The sequence below is a fragment of the Salvelinus namaycush genome, chromosome 4 (assembly GCF_016432855.1).
Source record: "Salvelinus namaycush isolate Seneca chromosome 4, SaNama_1.0, whole genome shotgun sequence".
NCBI classification, from domain to species: domain Eukaryota; kingdom Metazoa; phylum Chordata; class Actinopteri; order Salmoniformes; family Salmonidae; genus Salvelinus; species Salvelinus namaycush.
Window position 1 is genome coordinate 30,263,050 of NC_052310.1, and position 20,845 is coordinate 30,283,894.

The 20,845-nt window shown below is 39.9% G+C and overlaps 1 protein-coding gene across 1 annotated transcript in view; it reads right to left on the reverse strand.

Moving 5' to 3' along the window:
- Positions 1-20,845, reverse strand: part of LOC120045823 (phospholipid phosphatase 4-like) — a 98,025-nt gene that overhangs the window by 65,860 nt on the left and 11,320 nt on the right. Inside the window, exons 2-3 of the mRNA XM_038990756.1 lie at positions 17,194-17,377; positions 7,829-7,919 (exon numbers count right to left, since the gene is read on the reverse strand). Of these exons, the coding sequence (XP_038846684.1) occupies positions 7,829-7,919; positions 17,194-17,377 (275 nt within the window). The remainder of the gene's footprint in view (positions 1-7,828; positions 7,920-17,193; positions 17,378-20,845) is intronic.

Below are 20,845 nucleotides of genomic sequence, written 5' to 3' on the forward strand. Positions count from 1 at the left end.
TTTATACGTAATCGCTATGTTTGGCTTGCATCAATGCTGTTGTGATGTTTGCTATTGTGGTATGCTAATATAACGCTATATTGTGTTTTCGCTGTAAAACACTTAGAAAATCTGAAATATTGTCTGGATTCACAAGATCTGTGTCTTTCAATTGCTGTACGCTGTGTATTTTTAAGAAATGTTTTATGATGAGTAATTAGGTAATACACGATGGTCTCTGTAGTTATTCTAGTCGCTTTGGTGAGAGTTGTGATGGTGGCTGCAATGGTAAACTATGATTTATACCTGAAATATGCACATTTTTCTAACAAAACATATGCTATACAATAAATATGTTATCAGACTGTCATCTGATGAAGTTGTTTCTTGGTTAGTAGCTATTTATATCTTTATTTGGTCGAATTTGTGATAGCTACTGATGGAGTAAAAAACTGGTGGAGTAAAAAAAGTGGTGTCTTTTGCTAACGTGGTTAGCTAATAGATTTACATATTGTGTCTTCCCTGTAAAACATTTTAAAAATCAGAAATGATGGCTGGATTCACAAGATGTGTATCTTTCATCTGGTGTCTTGGACTTGTGATTTAATGATATTTAGATTTACATTTACATTTTAGTCATTTAGCAGACGCTCTTATCCAGAGCGACTTACAGTAGAGTGCAAGGTATAATAAAGGCACACAATTGGATGCTATTGGATGCTATTGGATGCTAGTATTTACTTGTGACGCTATGCTAGGCTATGCTAGTAGCTTTTCTACTGATGGGGGTGCTCCCGGATCCGGGTTTGGGAGGTGTTAGAGGTTAAGAACTAGTGTATCTATAATTTCCTATACAACATGTATTTTCTAGTAACGTTTATGAATAGTTATTTGGTCAGAATAGTTGAGTGTCATAAAAATATCCGCACATTCTGGGAAAAAGATGCTACGTTAGCACAATGTATAACCACTGATTTCAGCTCTAAATATGCACATTTTCGAACAAAACATAAGTGTATGTATAACCTGATGTTATAGGACTGTCATCTGATGAAGGTTTATGAAGGTTAGTGAAAATTAATATATTTTGCTGGTTTATTCCCTATCGCTAACGTGCCTATTGCTATCGCTAACGTGCCTTGATGAATAAATGCGGTAGTGTGGTAGGCTATTGTAGTAAGCTAATATAATGCTATATTGTGTTTTGGCTGTAAAACACTTAAAAAATCGGAAAATATTGGCTGGATTCACAAGATGTTTGTCTTTAATTTGCTGTACACCATCGATTTTTCAGAAATGTTTTATGATGAGTATTTAGGTATTTGACGTTGGTGTCTGTAATTACTCTGGCTGCTTCGGTTCTATTCCTGACGGTAGCTGTGATGGTAGCTGCAATGTAAAACTGATTTATACCTCAAATATGCACATTTTTCGAACAAAACATAGATTTATTGTATAACATGTTATAAGACTGTCATCTGATGAAGTTGTTTCTTGGTTAGTTTGGTTGGTTCTTGGTTAGTTAGGTTGGCTTTGTGCATGCTACCTGTGCTGTGAAAAATGTCTGTCCTTTTTTGTATTTGGTGGTGAGCTAACATAAATATATGTGGTGTTTTCGCTGTAAAACATTTTAAAAATCGGACATGTTGACTGGATTCACAAGATGTGTATCTTTCATTTGCTGTATTGGACTTGTTAATGTGTGAAAGTTAAATATTTCTCAAAAATATTTTTTGAATTTCGCGCTCTGCCTTTTCAGTGGAATGTGGGAGGAGTTCCGCTAGCGGAACCCCGGTGCCAGACAGGTTAAAGAAAAAAAATAAGCAAACACGTTTGGTGTTCGCCAAAAGGCATGTGGGAAACTACCCAAACATATGGAAGAAGGTACTCTGGTCAGATGAGACTAAAATGTTGCTTTTTGGCCATCAAGGAAAATGCTATGTCCGGCACAAACCCAACACCTCTCACCACCCGAGAACAACATCCCCACAGTGAAGCATGGTGGTGGCAGCATCATGCTGTGGGGATGTTTTTCATCGGCAGGGACTGGGAAACTGGTCGGAATTGAATGAATGATGGATGGCACTAAATACAGGGAAATTATTGAGGGAACCTGTTTCAGTCTTCCAGAGATTTGAGACTGGGACGGAGGTTCACCTTCCAGCAGGACAATGACCCTAAGCATACTGCTAAAGCAACACCCGAGTGGTTTAAGGGGAAACATTTAAATGTCTTGGAATGTCCTTGTCAAAGCCCAGACCTCAATCCATTTGAGAATCTGTGGTATGATTTAAGATTGCTGTACACCAGCGGAACCCATCCAACTTGAAGGAGCTGGAGCCGTTTTGCCTCGAAGAATGGGCAAAAATCCCAGTGACTAGATGTGCCAAGCTTATTTTTATTTTTTTGTTTCACCTTTATTTAACCAGGTAGGCAAGTTGAGAACAAGTTCTCATTTACAATTGCAACCTGGCCAAGATAAAGCAAAGCAGTTCGACACGTACAACAACACAGAGTTACACATGGAATAAAACAAACATACAGTCAATAATACAGTAGAAAAATAAGTCTATATACAATGTGAGCAAATGAGGTGAGATAAGGGAGGTAAAGGCAAAAAAAAAGGCCATGGTGGCGAAGTAAATACAATATACCAAGTAAAAACACTGGAATGGTAGATTTGCAGTGGAAGAATGTGCAAAGTAGAGATATAAATAATGGGGTGCAAAGGAGCAAAATAAATAAATAAATAAATACAGTAGGGGGAGAGGTATTTGTTTGGGCTAAATTATAGATGGGCTATGTACAGGTGCAGAAATCTGTGAGCTGCTTAAAGCTAGTGAAGGAGATAAGTGTTTCCAGTTTCAGAGATTTTTGTTGTTCGTTCCAGTCATTGGCAACATAGAACTGGAAGGAGAGGCGGCCAAAGGAAGAATTGGTTTTGGGGGTGACCAGAGATATATACCTGTTGGAGCGCGTGCTACAGGTGGGTGCTGCTATGGTGACCAGCGAGGTGAGATAAGGGGGGACTTTAACTAGCAGGGTCTTGTAGATGACCTGGAGCCAGTGGGTTTGGCGACGAGTATGAAGCGAGGGCCAGCCAACGAGAGCGTACAGGTTGCAGTGGTGGGTAGTATATGGGGCTTTAGGAACAAAATGGATGACACTGTGATAGACTACATCCAATTTGCTGAGCAGGTTATTGGAGGCTATTTTGTAAATGACATCGCCGAAGTCGAGGATCGGTAGGATGGTCAGTTTTACAAGGGTATGTTTGGCAGCATGAGTGAAGGATACTTTGATGCGAAATGGAAGCCAATTCTAGATTTAACACAGTGTCCAACGAAGGGCCAGAAGTATACAGAATGGTGTCGTCTGCATAGAGGTGGATCAGAGACTCAACAGCAGCAAGAGCAACATCATTGATGTATACAGAGAAGAGAGTCGGTCCAAGAATTGAACCCTGTGGCACCCCCATAGAGACTGCAAGAGGCCCGGACAAGAGGCCCGGACAACAGGCCCTCCGATTTGACACACTGAACTCTATCAGAGAAGTAGTTGGTGAAACAGGTGAGGCAATCATTTGAGAAACCAAGGCTATCGAGTCTGCCGATGAGGATGTGGTGATTGACAGAGTCGAAAGCCTTGGCCAGGTCAATGAATACGGCTGCACAGTATTGTTTCTTATCGATGGGGGTTAAGATATCGTTTACGACCTTGAGCGTGCCTGAGGTGCACCCATGACCAGCTCTGAATCCAGATTGCATAGCGGAGAAGGTATGGTGGGATTCAAAATGGTTGGTAATCTGTTTGTTGACTTGGCTTTCGAGGACCTTAGTTAGGCAGGGTAGGATAGATATAGGTCTGTAGCAGTTTGGGTTGAGAGTGTCCCCCCCTTTGAAGAGGGGGATGATCGCAGCTGCTTTCCAATCTTTGGGAATCTCAGACGACACGAAAGAGAGGTTGAACAGGCTAGTAATAGGGGTTGCAAAAATTTCGGCAGATAATTTTAGAAAGAAAGGGTCCAGATTGTCTAGCCCGGCTGATTTGTAGCGGTCCAGATTTTGCAGCTCTTTCAGAACATCAGCTGACTGGATTTGGGAGAAGGAGAAATGGGGAAGGCTTGGGCGAGTTGCTGTGGGGGGTGCAGTGCTGTTGACCGGGGTAGGGGTAGCCAGGTGGAAAGCATGGCCAGCCGTACAAAAATGCTTATTGAAATTCTCAATTACAGTGGATTTATCGGTGGTGACAGTGTTTCCTATCCTCAGTGCAGTGGGCTGCTGGAAGGAGGTGTTCTTATCCTCCATGGACTTTACAGTGTCCCAGAACTTTTTTGAGTTTGTGTTGCAGGAAGCAAATTTCTGCTTGAAAAAGCTAGCCTTGGCTTTTCTAACTGCCGGCGTTTCTAACTGCCTGTGTATATTGGTTTCTAGCTTCCCTGAAAAGTTGCATATCACGGGGGCTGTTCGATGCTAATGCAGAACGCCATAGGATGTTTTTGTGTTGGTTAAGGGCAGTCAGGTCTGGAGAGAACCAAGGGCTTTTTCTGTTCCTGGTTCTAAATTTCTTGAATGGGGCATGCTTATTTAAGATGGTGAGGAAGGCATTTAAAAAAAATAACCAGGCGTCCTCTACTGACGGGGTGAGGTCAGTATCCTTCCAGGATACCCCGGCCAGGTCGACTAGAAAGGCCTGCTCGCTGAAGTGTTTCAGGGAGCGTTTGACAGTGATGAGTGGAGGTCGTTTGACCGCTGACCCATTACGGATGCAGACAATGAGGCAGTGATCGCTGAGATCTTGGTTGAAAACAGCAGAGGTGTATTTAGAGGACAAGTTGGTTAGGATGATATCTATGAGGGTGCACGTGTTTACGGCTTTGGGGGGTGGTACCTGGTAGGTTCATTGATAATTTGTGTGAGATTGAGAGCATCAAGCTTAGATTGTAGGATGGCTGGGGTGTGAAGCATGTTCCAGTTTAGGTCGCCTAGCAGCACGAGCTCTGAAGATAGATGGGAGGCAATCAGTTCACATATGGTGTCCAGAGCACAGCTGGGGGCAAAGGGTGGTCTATAGCAGGCGGCAACGGTGAGAAACTTGTTTTTAGAGAGGTGGATTTTTAAAAGTAGAAGTTCAAATTGTTTGGGTACAGACCTGGATAGTAGGACAGAACTCTGCAGGCTATCTCTGCAGTAGATTGCAACACCGCCCCCTTTGGCTGTTCTATCTTGTCTGAAAATGTTGGAGTTAGGGATGGAGATTTCAGAATTTTTCGTGGTCTTCCTAAGCCAGGATTCAGACACAGCTAGAACATCCAGGTTGGCAGAGTGTGCTAAAGCAGTGAATAAAACAAACTCTGGAAGGAGGCTTCTAATGTTAACATGCATGAAACCAAGGCTATTACGGTTACAGAAGTCATCAAAAGAGAGCGCCTGGGGAGTAGGAGTGGAGCTAGGCACTGCAGGGCCTGGATTCACCTCTATATCACCAGAGGAATAGAGGAGGAGTAGGATAAGGGTACGGTTAAAAGCTATGAGAATTGGTCGTCTAGAACGTCCGGAACAGAGAGTAAAAGGATGTTTCTAGGGGCGATAAAATTGCTTCAAGGTATAATGTACAGACAAAGGTATGGTAGGATGTGAATACAGTGGAGGTAAACCTAGGTATTGAGTGATGATGAGAGAGATATTGTCTCTAAAAACATAATTGAAACCAGGTGATGTCATCGTATGTGTGGGTGGTGGAACTGAAAGGTTGGATAAGGTATAATGAGCAGGGCTAGAAGCTCTACAGTGAAATAAGCCAATAAAAACTAACCAGAATAGCAATGGACAAGGCATATTGACATTAAGGAGAGGCATGCTTAGTCGAGTGATCATAAGGGTCCAGTTAGTAGTGAGGTTGGTTGGGGTAACGGCGATTCAGACAGCTAGCCGGGCCATCGGTAGCAAGCTAGCATAGGATGGAGGCCTGTTTTTATCCACCTCGTGCGTTTCTGTCGGTAGATTAGTGGGGTTCCGTGTGGTAGAGGGGATCAATCCAATTGGCAAAATAGATATAGTTATAGTGACCCAAGAAAAATGGTCCGATAGACCTATTCAGATAGCAGCCGATAAGACAGCTAACGGTTAGCGGGCCGCAGAGAGAGATACCCAAAGAGACTTGCTGCTGTAATTGTTGCAAAAGGTGGCTCTACAAAGTATTGACTTTGGGGGTGTGAATAGTTATACACTCTCAAGTTTTCCATTTTTTTGTTTTATTTCTTGTTTGTTTCACAATAAAAAAATATTTTGCCTCTACAACGTAGTTGGCATGTTGTGTAAATCAAATGATACAAGCCCCCCAAAAATCTATTTTAATTCCAGGCTGTAAGGCTTGCGAATACTTTCGCAAGCCACCGTATGTAACACTAGAACTGTACCTGTTGTGTAATGAGCACAAATAAAGATAGCTGTAAATTGTTTTACTTTGTTAATTCACCACTGTCTTAATTTAGCTGGTCAGTTTATTAAGAGCTTGTGTTATTGTCTTAGCATAAAACATGCTGTATGCCTCACATGACAATTTCATCTGACCTGCTAATATGGCTCCTTTCACCTAAAAAGAGACCATGGCTCTTTATGAAAAATGGCTTTGAACCATGAAAAAATACCAAACTAATAACGTAAAGCCTAAAAGTAGCATATCGTTACGTCAGATGGTGGAATGTGATCACAAATAAATGTTTACCTAACAAAAAGATTGCTCATATTTTGGTAGGTTAAAAAACATTATGCTATTAGTAATGACTTTATGTCACCAGATAATATAGCTTACATGAAAAGGCCTGCAAAAATGCATATCTTCAGTAAATGTACTTTCAAATGCACAAATATGTATTTCAGACTTCAAATAAATTGTTGCACTGGCAAAACTGAGAAAAAGTGGAATAATGTACAAAGTATGGCGAAGAAACTCGCTGACACAAGCACACTAATTACCCTATAGTTTAGCCCATTTTAAGGAATATGAATTGTTCTACTGACTTACATTAGCTATTGTGAAAGACCAAATAAATTAAACAGATGTGTGGTAAATGTTAGTCATAGTTGGAGGCAAAAATGCTGACAGGAGACTGCACTTGAGCCTATTTTAATTATTGTTTATTGAGGATTTTTAAGTTTGTTTTGAAGCTTATTTCCTGCAATTCTGCATAGTGTAACTTGACGCATGGCATATTTTGTTCAGACTTTTTCATGATAATATTGATAGGGAAAATAAAGGAGAATAATTTCAAAAATGTTTATCCGCTAAGAAATACTGTATGTTATAATATTATAATTTATTTGACCCATTAATGATCAATTTACATATTTTTCAGAAAATTATTGACATTCAGCAGCTGAGCTACTTCCCATGCAGTCTTTTTTGACTCCTTGACTAAAGACTGTTGTAGCTCAGCCGCTGAATGTCATAAAGATGAACAATATCCTCATGTGCATCAAGAGTCACACAATAGACTACTTACCAAGCAGTCTTTTTTTGACTACTTAACTATAGAATGTTGTAGCTTAGCCACTGAATGTCATAAAGACGAACAATATCCTCATGTGCATCAGAATCACGTCTTTCTTGTGGAATTTGCACTTGTTTCTAGCCTAAAGCATCGCAGAGTTAATCACAGAGTCGTTATAGATTGCTTTATATAATCAATATACATATTTGCCCCTTCAAAACCTTAAGATAACAAGAGGTATGCTTTTGCCCTTTTCTTTAACAAGAGGTAGGGCATACCCTGACATAGCCCCTCGATTCAAGCACTGATGATAACAATAAAAGGATGAGTCAACGTAAGGGTCCATACAATACATACCTAGACACGCCTCCTTGATTTCTGTCTTATCTGTCCTCTGAATGATCTTCACCACAAATATCACAGCCAACGGAGTGAGAAATGAAATCGCCTGGGAAGAAAACAAGAAGAAAACACAATCTAGACACATACAACACACATTGCTGTCAATTAAAGAACCTCTTAATCATTTCACAAAGAGGTCCCCTAAAGCATTTTCTTTCCACTGGGAGTGTGCAGTGTGACATCTTCAATGAAGAGTTTTAATCCAAATATTGCTAAATGAGCTGCCACCAACAAGGTTCTTTATTGTGCTCTGGAGTCTCCTGCACTAAAGGGATAGTTCTGTTTGGTGTTCAGTGGCTGTAATTCCATAGGAGACTTGGGCCATCGCAGCTCCCAAGTAATTATTTCTGCCTCAAAAAAGTGTTAATTACTTTCGGCCCCAAATCAATAATCCTTCAGGATCTGCAGTGGATACAAAAACAACGGTTGTATTTGATTCTTAAGATGTGTAGCACATTGATGTGCGCAGTGCATTTAATTTCCCTTGAGATAGAGATCCTTGGACTTTCGACTCTTATTCATCGTATCAGTTTAGCAATCTGTGTCAAAATGGCTATCGCTCTCTGGCAATAATAACCTCACCAGGGAGATCATAGCAGGTCTATGAGAGGACAGACTGAGTAGGGCTCTTTAAGTTCTGGGATGATGGATAACTATGGAATAGGTACAGGATAGACACAGCCCTGTCTGGGTGCAGCACAAAAGTGATAGAGGGAGAAGCAGAGTGTGCATTGTTGCTTTGTCAACACAAATGTGCAATTTTGTCATGACAATTACTTTTTTTTATTTGAGAGTGTTTTTTATTACAGTCTTTCTTGCTTTTTACAGAAGGCTCCCCTTTATGGTTTAAACCTTCTTCAGTGTGTATCAGGGAACAGCAATAAACCGCTGCTTGCAATGCGAAAGTTTGAGGGTTCGTTGGAAAGTATTTCAGGATGCCATCGTGATTAAGGAGAGATTTTTAGGGAGAGATAGAGAACATTAAAAAGTAATTGACATTTCTTAAGAGGTTACCCTCAGTTACCAAGAGGAATTGGTAACTGAAATCAAAATTATTTTGTTAATTTCCCATAAGAGTTCCTAGAAAGATAAGGCGTGTAAGCGTTCATCTGTGCTTGCGTACTTGGGTTTTGTGTGTGTCTGTGTGTGTATGTGTGCCTGAGTGCATGCATTTTAGGATGTGAGCCTGAGGCTCTGTACTTTTATAGTTGTAGATCCTGGCAAATGCCAAAGATATTAGCGCTCATGACATCATGGAGGAGAAAATAGTATTTTCCATCCTGCCTATTTTAATTTCCAGATACATTTTCCTCAGTTCAGGGACATGCTCAGATGGATGACCTTAAAGAGAGCTAGTGTCTGTCATCAGAGATGAAAACACTTTCCCTGAGATACTTGTTGCGTCCCAAATGGCACACTATCCACTTAATATGGGCCACTATTTTTGACCAAGGCCCATAGGGCTCTGAATCAGTGTTTTTTTTCGTTAATCCAGCCAAAGTGTCTGATTTCAAAAAGAATTTACGGCGAAAGCACACCTTGCGATTATGTTAGGTCAGTACATAGCCACAGAAAAACACAGCCATTTTTCCAGCCAAAGAGAGGAGTAACAAAAAGCAGAAATAGAGTTAAAATTAATCACTAACCTTTGATGATCTTCATCAGATGACACTTATTGGACTTCATGTTACACAATACATGTATTTTTTGTTGAGTAAAGTTCATATTTATATCCAAAAATCTGAGTTTAGGCAGGACGCTACTGTCTCACTTGGCAAAAGCCAGAGAAAATGCAGCGCGCAAAATTCAAATAAAATACTCTAAAAATGTAACTTTCATTAGATCACACATGAAAGTTACCAAATTAAAGCTACGCTGGTTGTGAATCCCGCCAACATGTCAGAATTCAAATAGGCTTTTCGGCAAAAGCAAACGATGCTATTATCTGAAGGATAGCAACATTGTAAACAAAGAGAGAGAAGCATATTTCAACCCTGCAGGCGCGACAGAAAACGCAGAAATAAAAATATAATTCATGCCTTACCTTTGACAAGCTTCTGTTGTTGGCACTCCAATATGCCTGCTGGGTTGAAATGTTTTCTCTCTTTTGTTTACTATAAGTGCTATGCTCAGATAATAGCATCGTATGTTTTCGCTGAAAAGCCTATTTGAATTCTGACATGTTGGATGGATTCACAACCAGTGTAGCTTTAATTTGGTATCTTTCATGTGTGATTTAACGAAAGTTTGATTTTATAGTAATTTTCATAGTAAATAATTTTAATTTGGTGCTCTGCATTTTCTCAGGCTTTTTGCCAAGTGATACAGTAGCGTCTTGCCTAAACTCAGATTTTTGGATATAAATATGAACTTTACCGAACAAAAAATACATGTATTGTGTAACATGAAGTCCTATGAGTGTCATCTGATGAAGATTATCAAAGGTTAGTGATTAATTTTATCTCTATTTCTGCATTTTGTTACTGCTCTCTTTAGCTGGAAAAATGGCTGTCTTTTTCTGTGACTTGGCTCATACCTAACATAATCGTTTGGTGTGCTTTCGTCGTAAAACCTTTTTGAAATCGGACACTGGTGGGATTTACAACAAGTGTAGCTATAAAATGGTGTAAAATACTTGTATGCTTGAGGAATTTAAATTATGGGATATCTATTGTTTTGAATTTGGCGCCCTGCAGTTTCACTGGCTGTTGACGAGGTGAGACGCTACCGTCCCACATACACTAGAGAGGTTAACTTCTTGTGAATAGGGGGCGCTGTTTTCACTTTGGGAAAAAATCGTGCCCAATTTAAACGGCCTCGTACTCTATTCTAGATCGTACAATATGCATATTATTGTTACCATTGGATAGAAAACACTCTCAAGTTTCTAAAATTGTTTGAATTATATCTGTGAGTAAAACAGAACTCATTTGGCAGCAATGAGGCACAGCACTGTTTATGACTTCAAGGCTATCAACTCCGGAGATTAGACTGGCAATACTAAAGTGCCTATAAGAACATCCAATAGTCGAAGGTATATGAAATACAAATGGTATAGTGAGAAGTAGGCGATGCATCATAAATCCTATAATAACTACAACCTATAACTTCTTCACTGGGAACATTGAAGAACTGGGAATATTGAACCACCAGCTTTCATATGTTCTCATGTTCTGAGCAAGGAACTTAAACGTTAGTTTTTTTACATGGCACAGATTGCACTTTTACTTTCTTCTCCAACAGTGTGTTTTTGCATTATTTAAACCAAATTGAACATGTTTCATTATTTATTTGAGACTAAATAGATTTTATTTATGTATTATATTAAGTTAAAATAAAAGTGTTCATTCAGTATTGTTGTAATTGTCATTATTACAAATATATATATACAGTATATAAAAATTGTCAGATTAATCGGTATACGCTTTTTTGTCCTCCAATAATCGGTATCGGCGTTGAAAAATCATAATCGATCGACCTATACACATGACAATGCCTCGAATTTCATGGCGGCATCCCCTTTGTGTGGCCGTAATACGCACCACAGAAAAACATGCCTTTTGCCCTTTTGCAGCCAATGGCCGTGAGTGCTGCTTTGTGCTCTTCTCCCAGAGTGGTAGTGCGGTCTGAAGCACCTCTCACACAATGCTCTCTATCACGTGATTGGGTCTTTCTCACAGGCTACAAGTGAAGACAGACACATCAGGGACACAACTCTGCGCGTCCTTATCCAATTCCAAGGTGCATATTGAAGATATTGGAGAAACTGTCCACATTTACTTTTCATCAGCCAACAAGATGAGTAGGCGTAACGAACACCAAAAACAGTAGCCTGTGTCAAACTACTATCCCCCATAGTACAAAAGTCGACCTGTTCTGTGCGAGAAATAAATATTTCAAAACATAGTCTGGGACAGTTGTGGGATGCAATAGATCCCAAATTAATACAACCAGTAGCATCAAAACACCTTTTATTACGCAATGTGGATTACGTAACAGATCAAAACGTTTAGCTTAAAATGTTGATAAACTATTATGCTATTTCTTCACATTATAAGCGCAGAAATGCGCACAGCGCAGTAGACTATAAGAACAAATGTTCCATTAGCGGAAAAACACCATTATCAAAAGTGACCGCAAATGCGATTATGCATGTAATGCTTTATTATAAAGGTGAATTTAAGGTAAATTGTTCCCCAAACTTGAAACTCACACGTTGCTTATGTATGCCAGTTCGGCTCTACACCCCTTCTACAGCGGATTAACGTGCTTAATTTTAAGAAGTTATTTGGCCATGTTGTGTCTTTGGCTATGCCGGATTAAGTGATATGACATGCTATTCTATAAAATCCTTTCTCCGTAATTAATATTACCTGATTGAGCTAATCATGTACATGTAATTAACTAGAAAGTCGGGGCACCACAAAATAATATTTATAGAGCTGTTATCCTTTTGTCAATAGGGGGGCGCCATTTCGACTTTGTAAAAATTCGTTCCCAAATTAAACTGCCTCTTACTCAATTCTTGCTCGTACAATATGCATATTATTATTACTATTGGATAGAAAACACTCTCTAGTTTCTAAAACCGTTTGAATTATTTCTCTGAGTGAAACAGAACTCATTCTGCAGCACATTTCCTGTCAGGAAGTGAGATTTCTGAAATCAAGGTCCCTGTTCTAGGGTCAGTTTATAAGTCCCCATGTAAGCTATGGGGCTACATGCACTGCATACGCCTTCCTCTAGATGTCAGTAAGAGGTGAGAATTTGAATGGAGTGGATTGCACCATCTGGGGCACTATAAAAGCTCATGGAACGGAAGTACCGTTCTTTTCAACGGGGCGCCTGGCGCAAGAGTGACATCACAATGGCGTCCTGAAAAGCTTTCGTTTTAGCAGTTCTATATCTCCGGCTCTGATTTAATTTGATTTTTGTCTTAAAAACTTCATAAGGTAGTTAATTTAAACCGACTTATAGCAGTTTATATCAGTTTATTGCGATTTTCTGGAATTTCTTTGTCTTGCGCTATCGCGAGTTGGACACCTCTCCGGTGGATGGCTAGCGTTAGCTGCTATTTCTACAGGAGAAGAGGACATCTTTCAACCAAAAGACGATTGTTCTGGAGAAAGGACACCTTGCCCAAGATTCTGATGGAAGCTCAGCAAATAGTAAGCAGTCTTTATGCTGTTAATTCGTATTTATGTTGACAAATGTCAAATAATAATTCCGCCATGAATTTCGGTGCGGTCTCGCTTTAGCGCACGCTGTATGCGTAGTAACGTTAATTTTAAAAATCTAACACAGCGGTTGCATTAAGAACTAATGTATCTTTCATTTGCTGTCCAACCTGTATTTTTTTAGTCAAGTTTTGATTACTTATTGATTAGAATAGGCGCCGGACAGATTGCTTGAAGTTTGGCCATTAATCACATTGTATAACCACGATTTGTGCCGCTAAATATGCACATTTTCGAACAAACCCTATATGCATTGTGTAATATGATGTTACAGGACTGTCATCTGATGAAGAATATCAAGGTTAGTCAAAAATGATATATCTTTTGCCTGTTTGTTACGATCGCTAAACTTTGCTGCTGGTAAATGGTTTGTGTTTCTGGCTATTGTGGTAAGCTAATATAATGCTATATTGTGTTTTCGCTGTAAAACACTTAGAAAATCTGAAATATTGGCTGGATTCACAAGATGTTTGTCTTTCATTTGCTGTACGCTGTGTATTTTTAAGAAATGTTTTATGATGAGTAATTAGGTAATACACGATGGTCTCTGTAGTTATTCTAGTTGCTTTGGTGAGAGTTGTGATGGTGGCTGCAATGGTAAACTATGATTTATACCTGAAATATGCACATTTTTCTAACAAAACATATTTATTGTATAGCATGTTATCAGACTGTCATCTGATGAAAGTGTTTCTTGGTTAGTGGCTATTTATATATATTTTTTGGTCGAATTTGTGATAGCTACCTATGCAGGAAAAAAATGGTGGAGTAAAAAAAGTGGTGTCTTTTGCTAACGTGGTTAGCTAATAGATTTACATATTGTGTCTTCCCTGTAAAACATTTTAAAAATCAGAAATGATGGCTGGATTCACAAGATGTGTATCTTTCATCTGGTGTCTTGGACTTGTGATTTAATGATATTTAGATGCTAGTATTTACTTGTGACGCTATGCTAGGCTATGCTAGTCAGCTTTTTTACTGATGGGGGTGCTCCCGGACCCGGGATTGGGAGGAAGTAGAAGTTATCTTCCGAATAAACTCTTAAAGATCTAGTAATATTTTACATCAATTGCAGTCAATATTAATCGTCACCTTATTTCAGTCTCATCTGAAAGTTGTAAATTCTTGGTTATCTTCACGAACCCTGGCTAACAAGTTGAATCAGCAATGCAAAATTGGGTCTAATTATTTATTTACCAAATACCTAACTAATCACACAGAATTACATATACACAGAATGAATCATACCTTGATTACCAATTATGTCATAAAGGAAAACGTCCCTGGTGGACGGAGCACATATGACAGCGGATTACACAAAGAAAAGGGGCTGGGTTTGAGTGAAAGAGCGGGAAGATTGAAGAACAAAGGGAGAAGCGATGTCTCTATCGGGCCGTAGGCAGCTACTCTATCGTAAATACAGAATCTTATACATTTCTAAATTACCGCCTATTTGGAAAAGAAAAATGCAAGAAATATTTACTCTGAGCTGCGCTTCAATAGGTTGGTGGTAGATGGAAGGCCGTGTTGCCCAACAGAGTCCTTTGTCCTTTGAAGAGTGTCTCTGGTGGTGAACGGGATACGCTGTAGTGTCGTCGTTGTGTGGTAGACGGGATACTCTGTCTGTCCTTTCCTAGCCCACAATTACAGCTGCTGTTGCTAACTCAACGGCTAGGATTACTCACTTCTTTAGTGAATAATAGTTCAAAGTTCATACCACCACAACCAAAGCTCACGCTGAGGTTGGCTTAGTTCTGTAGTTGACATGTTAGTCCTTTTTAAAGTATGGACCGCCGTCCTCACGTCATCGGAACAGGAGGTTACATTTTTGTCAAGGGCTTTATATAGTGGAGGGAGAAGGGTGTGTTTTCATAGTTTTATAACCCGTGTCTCTTCACAGGGGCGGGCCACTGATTGAGCAGAGCCCTAACCTTATGAAAACCCAAATCTCTCATTTGGAAGCTAAAATTACATTTAATCTTTTCACCAATAGTTTAATATTCAAACATTTAAATTGCCCAATACTTCCATGTGAACCTGATAACTATAATGTGTAGACTTTCCACTGTAGAGTTTATGTCATCCTATCATTGATGAGAATGGCTCAGATGACAACCGAACTGACATCATATTCATTAAGTCCCAACGCATATGTTCAACTGGTCAGATTACCAAAATATGGTTCATTTCCCCCCAACTTCTTTGATGTTCACAGACTATTCAAGAGTCCCTTTGTAGAGACAAGAGAGAGAGGGAAGGGAGAAAGGTATTTATGGGGGGGTCATAAACCTTACCCACAGGCCAACGTCATGACAGCCACTTTAGTTGTCATACAAACCTTATCAAAACATGTAGGACTATGGGCTACATGAGGTGTGTGACTATGATTAGAAAAAGTTGCAAAAAAAAGTTATTTATGCTGGGAATCATTCACAAGTGATAATATATAATTCACAAGTGATAGGCTAATATTGTTAAAAAAAATATATATATATATATATATATTTACCTTTATTTAATGAGGCAAGTCAGTTAACCTCTCTGGGATATGTGGGACGCTTGCCCAGGGAAAATGTAGAGCGCCAAATTTAAAAAAAAAATGGTATAAAATCAAACTTTCATTAAATCACACATATAAGATACCAAATTAAAGCTACACTCGTTGTGAATCCAACCAACATGTCAGATTTCAAAAAGGCTTTTCGGCGAAAGCATAAGATGCTATTATCTGATGATAGCACAACAATAAACAAAGAGTGTGTAGCATATTTCAAGCCTGCAGAAGCAACACAAAACGCAGAAATAAAATATCAATCATGCCTTACCTTTGACGAATTTCTTTTGTTGGCACTCCAATATGCCCCATAAACATCACAAATGGTCCTTTTGTTCGATTAATTCCGTCCATATATGTCCAAAATGTCCATTTATTTGGCGCGTTTGATCCAGAAAAAAACTGCTTCCAATTTGCGCAACGTCACTACAAAATATCTAAAAAATTACCTCTAAACTTTGCCAAAACATTTCAAACTACTTTTGTAATACAACTTAAGGTATTTGTAAACGTTAATAATCGATCAAATTGAAGACGGGTCTATCTGTTTTCAATACAGGATGACAACAAACTAACGATACTTTTCTAGTCTTGTGCAACTCTCAAACAGTACACATAACGTTACACTGATTCCAGATGGCCGTTCTTCTTCATTGCACAAAGGAATAACCTCAACCTATTTCCAAAGACTGGTGACATCCAGTGGAAGCGGTAGGAACTGCAAACAGGTTGATTAGAAATCTAGTATCCCAATGAAAACTCATTGAACAGACAGTGACTTCAAAAGAAAGAAAATCTGAATGGTTAGTCCTCAGGGTTTTGCCTGCTACATAAATTCTGTGATACTCACAGACATGCTTCAAACAGTTTTAGAAACTTCAGAGTGTTTTCTATCCAAATCTACTAATAGTATGCATATCTTAAATTCTAGGGATGAGTAGAAGGAAGTTGAAATTGGGCACGCTATTTATCCAAAAGTGAAAATGCTGCCCCCTATCCTAGAGAAGTTAAGAACAAATTCTTATTTTCATTGAAGGTCTAGGAACAGTGGGTTAAAGATATCACATAGTAGAACTGCGTAAGTGTTGCTCTCCACTTGAAATCAATGGAATTAGAGTATGAAAACTAAGGAGATGGAGAAAATTCTGGTGTTTGATTGCAAATATGCAGACTGAAACACCTGTCTCCGGATTACATCTCAAACTAAGGGCAACCATGGCATCTTTGACAGAGGGAGAAGCGTCCATCATTGTATATGGGTAAGAGTCTAGCTAGCTACATTTTCAGATATTACACATTTCAAATTTTGTCAGACATTTTAATTTCAAGTTACTGTACTCTTAGCTAGCTAACGCTGGCTAGCTAGCTAAAAATAATAATAAAATAATTAAAAAATTAAAAAATTGCTATGTGTTTCTACATGACCTTATAGTATAACAGAATCCTCATCAAGATAGCACTAATACATGAAAGAACAAACTCAGTGGCCTTGTGGTTAGTGTGTGTGTTTGTGTGTGTGTGTCACTTACGAACATGACCCTCTTGGGGATGTGGTCCGACTCCACCAAGGGATTTTTGTAGAGCCACAGCTCCTCTGGCTGGATCACTCTCTCAAAGGGCTCCAGGAATTCTGTGAATCTGAGGAAGAGACACAAATCCACCGCATTAGCTCTGTCTTTCACAATACATTCATTTTCGTATGGGTAGCCCCAGCTGGAATCAAACCCACAATCCTGGTGATGCAAGCCTCATTGTTCTACAGGACCACAAGATCTAGTTACAGTAATACTATGATTTTAGTTCTTCTTTGACGGTTTGGACAGCAAACTAGCACTCTAACAAACACTATGTTTGGAACATTGAAGAGGATTTTTGCTACTGGACTTAACACGTTTTTACACTTAACAGTTAAAGATGCCATCTGGGATCTTAAAAACTTACACATTTGTAATATATTGTATGAATTTGAATTTTTAACATCATACATATTACAAAAAGTTATATACAGTATATTTGGACCCATTTTGGCTCGTGAGCACTACTTTCAAAACTACTGGCTGAAATTATACAAAAGCTCTTGAGCATCATTTAAACACATGTTTCCTGTTCAAGTTGAAGCCCTTTACCTCAACTGACCAGTCAATGGACAAATGTTTAAAAAATCCATTGGGCAGAGTCATGTAGTTGAGTTGGCTTTCCCCCAGAAAAGCCTCACAGAAAAGCCTCACTGCTCTGTAACATTCATGTCGTTTTGCGTCCAAAATGAAACCCTATTCCCTACATAGTGCACTATACATGGAATTGTGTGCCATTTGAGTGTACCATTGACTACCAAGAGGTTAGCCTGCTTGCCCCGCAGCTTCCTCCAGCCTCTCTCTCCCTAGCCGCCCAGGGACCTGTCAGACCTGACCTTGTTCTCTCCCAGTGAAACAAAGGCTTTCCGTTAGTCCACTCTAAAACCTTTCTTTCACTGCGGACCATGCCAACCAGGGCTGACTGTGACAGTGATGAAAATATCTGCCCAGACAGTAACCGGAACTAGCATTCAAATGAGGAAAAGCTCTTTTCATAAACTCAGCAAAAAAAGAAACGTCCTCTCACTGTAAACTGCTTTTATTTTCAGCAAACTTAACGTGTAAATATTTGTATGAACATAACAAGAATCACCAACTGAGACATAAACTGAACAAGTTCCACTGACATGTGACTAACATAAATGGGATAATGTGTCACTGAAAAAAGGGGGAGTCAAAATCAAAAGTAACAGTCAGTATCTGGTGTGGCCACCAGCTGGACTGGACGAGATTTGCCAGTTCATGCTGTGAGATGTTACCCCACTCTTCCACCAACGGACCTGCAAGTTCCCGGATATTTCTGGAGGGAATGGCCCTAGCCCTCACCCTCCGATCCAACAGGTCCCAGATGTGCTCAATGGGATTGAGATCCGGGCTCTTCGCTGGCCATGGCAGAACACTGACATTCCTGTCTTGCAGGAAATCACGCAGAGAACAAGCAGAATGGCTGGTGGCATTGTCATGCTGGAGGGTCATGTCAGGATGAGCCTGCAGGAAGGGTACCACATGAGAGAGGAGGATGTCTTCCCTGTAACGCACAGCGTTGAGATTGCCTGCAATGACAACAAGCTCAGTCCGATGATGCTGTGACAGATCGCCCCAGACCATGACGGACCCTCCACCTCCAAATCGATCCCGCTCCAGAGTACAGGCCTCAGTGTAACGCTCATTCCTTCGACGATAAATGCGATTTCCAACCATCGCCCCTGGTGAGACAAAACAGTGACTCATCAGTGAAGAGCACTTTTTGCCAATCCTGTCTGGTCCAGTGACGGTGGATTTGTGCCTGTTGTTGCCGGTGATGTCTGGTGAGGACCTGCCTTACAACAGGCCTACAAGCCCTCGGTCCAGCCTCTCTCAGCCTATTGCAGACAGTCTGAGCACTGATGGAGGGATTGTGCATTCTTGGTGTAACTCTGGCAGTTGTTGTTGCCATCCTGTACCTGTCCTGCAGGTGTGATGTTCGGAAGTACCGATCCTGTGCAGGTTACACGTGTTACACGTGGTCTGCTTCTGCGAGGATGATCAGTTGTCCGTCCTGTCTGCCTGTAGCCCTGTGTAAGGGTATTCTGCCCTATGTCCACACAAGCAACCACAAGAAACTTCTTTGATCAGAGGTTAGCTTGTTTAATAAGGATTGCAAGCCAGATTGCAACCCAGAGTATACGCCTACAGTCATTTGCAAGTAACACACAGCACAAAAGATGGTGTTTTCCCTTTTGATTCTCTTCTGAGGATCACCCCGCCTGGGGTGATGTCCCTTAACTTGAATACCATATAAGCTCATAATTCATAGTTGCTAATACAAAGATGTCTCTGCTAGGCGGAGTTCAGCTCATTGTGTTATTGCTATCATGTGCTAGCAGAAGTAAGACTGGAACAACAGGCAATCTTGGTTCCCTTTATCCATCTGTTACCCAAAGTATAGTTTCAACACACAGACATATGACGTTGTACAGTTGACCTTTTCAATGCACTTGCAAGGTCTATCACTGATTCTTAATCTCAAACTAAAGCAAAACATGAATCATTGTACTTTTGTAATCGCAGGTAGAATTGTAATGTACGGATGTTATAAAATTCCTTTCACTTCCCCATTGGAGGTAGAAACCTCCATCACAAACATTACAATCAATAATTTTGGTTCACAAGGGAATGTAGCGCAAATACAACAATCATCTCTTTGTCACATAGCACGCAAGCTTCATTACAACACACAGGACAATCGTCACACTGGCACCTGGCACAATAATAATGGTCAGCATGTTGGAAATTTTGAAAATAGAATTTAGTAATGGATTAGGATCAGGTTCACTCTCAGGATCTCAGGATCAGAGTCCCAATTTCAATGCCTCACCCCTGTCAACCAGCATACCAGCAACATGAGCGAAGTTTTGGAACGGATCTCTCTCCATGCTTACTTCACGTGTACTCCTGTCCCACTCCTGAGAGAAAAGGCATGAGAGAAAAGCAATTGATAACTTTGATTGGATGCTGTACACCGGTTGCTAGCTAGGACTCAGATTTCTCGGTAGAAGTGGTGCAGACAGGGCCGGATTGACTGCCTTTGTCGGTCTTCTTTAGCCGGTTAGAGGGGGTTTTGAGGTTCACACCGTTCTCGTGGTCAAATTATTCCTTCCATGCATTAAGACAACGACTGCAGTCACCTTCATGATAACCTCAAGAGAGAACAGATCAGAAACACAGTTTAGTTCAGTTCATTTCTAAACATGTCAAAGAGAATAACAACACATTCTGTTGAATTATTATTTTTTTTATTTTTTTTATTGGCTTGTACTCCCCATCAAACTGTCAACCTAATCGCAGAGTCACAGGAATGTAGACCTCTAACTCATCAGGAGAAATCCCAGTAATCCAGAAGACCCAATCTGGTGAGATATGTACTGAAACAGAATAGAACAAGCAACATAAGAGTACACTCCTTCATGTATCACTCGATACACTCCTTTTGACACAAAACTCACAATTTGAGTAATGTGTTAAAATAACAAAACACCACTACTGGTTAAAAATAAAACAAAACAATTTCGTATAACAAAATCTAATTAGAATCACTACCCATAATAACTCCATAAACCATTTTTTT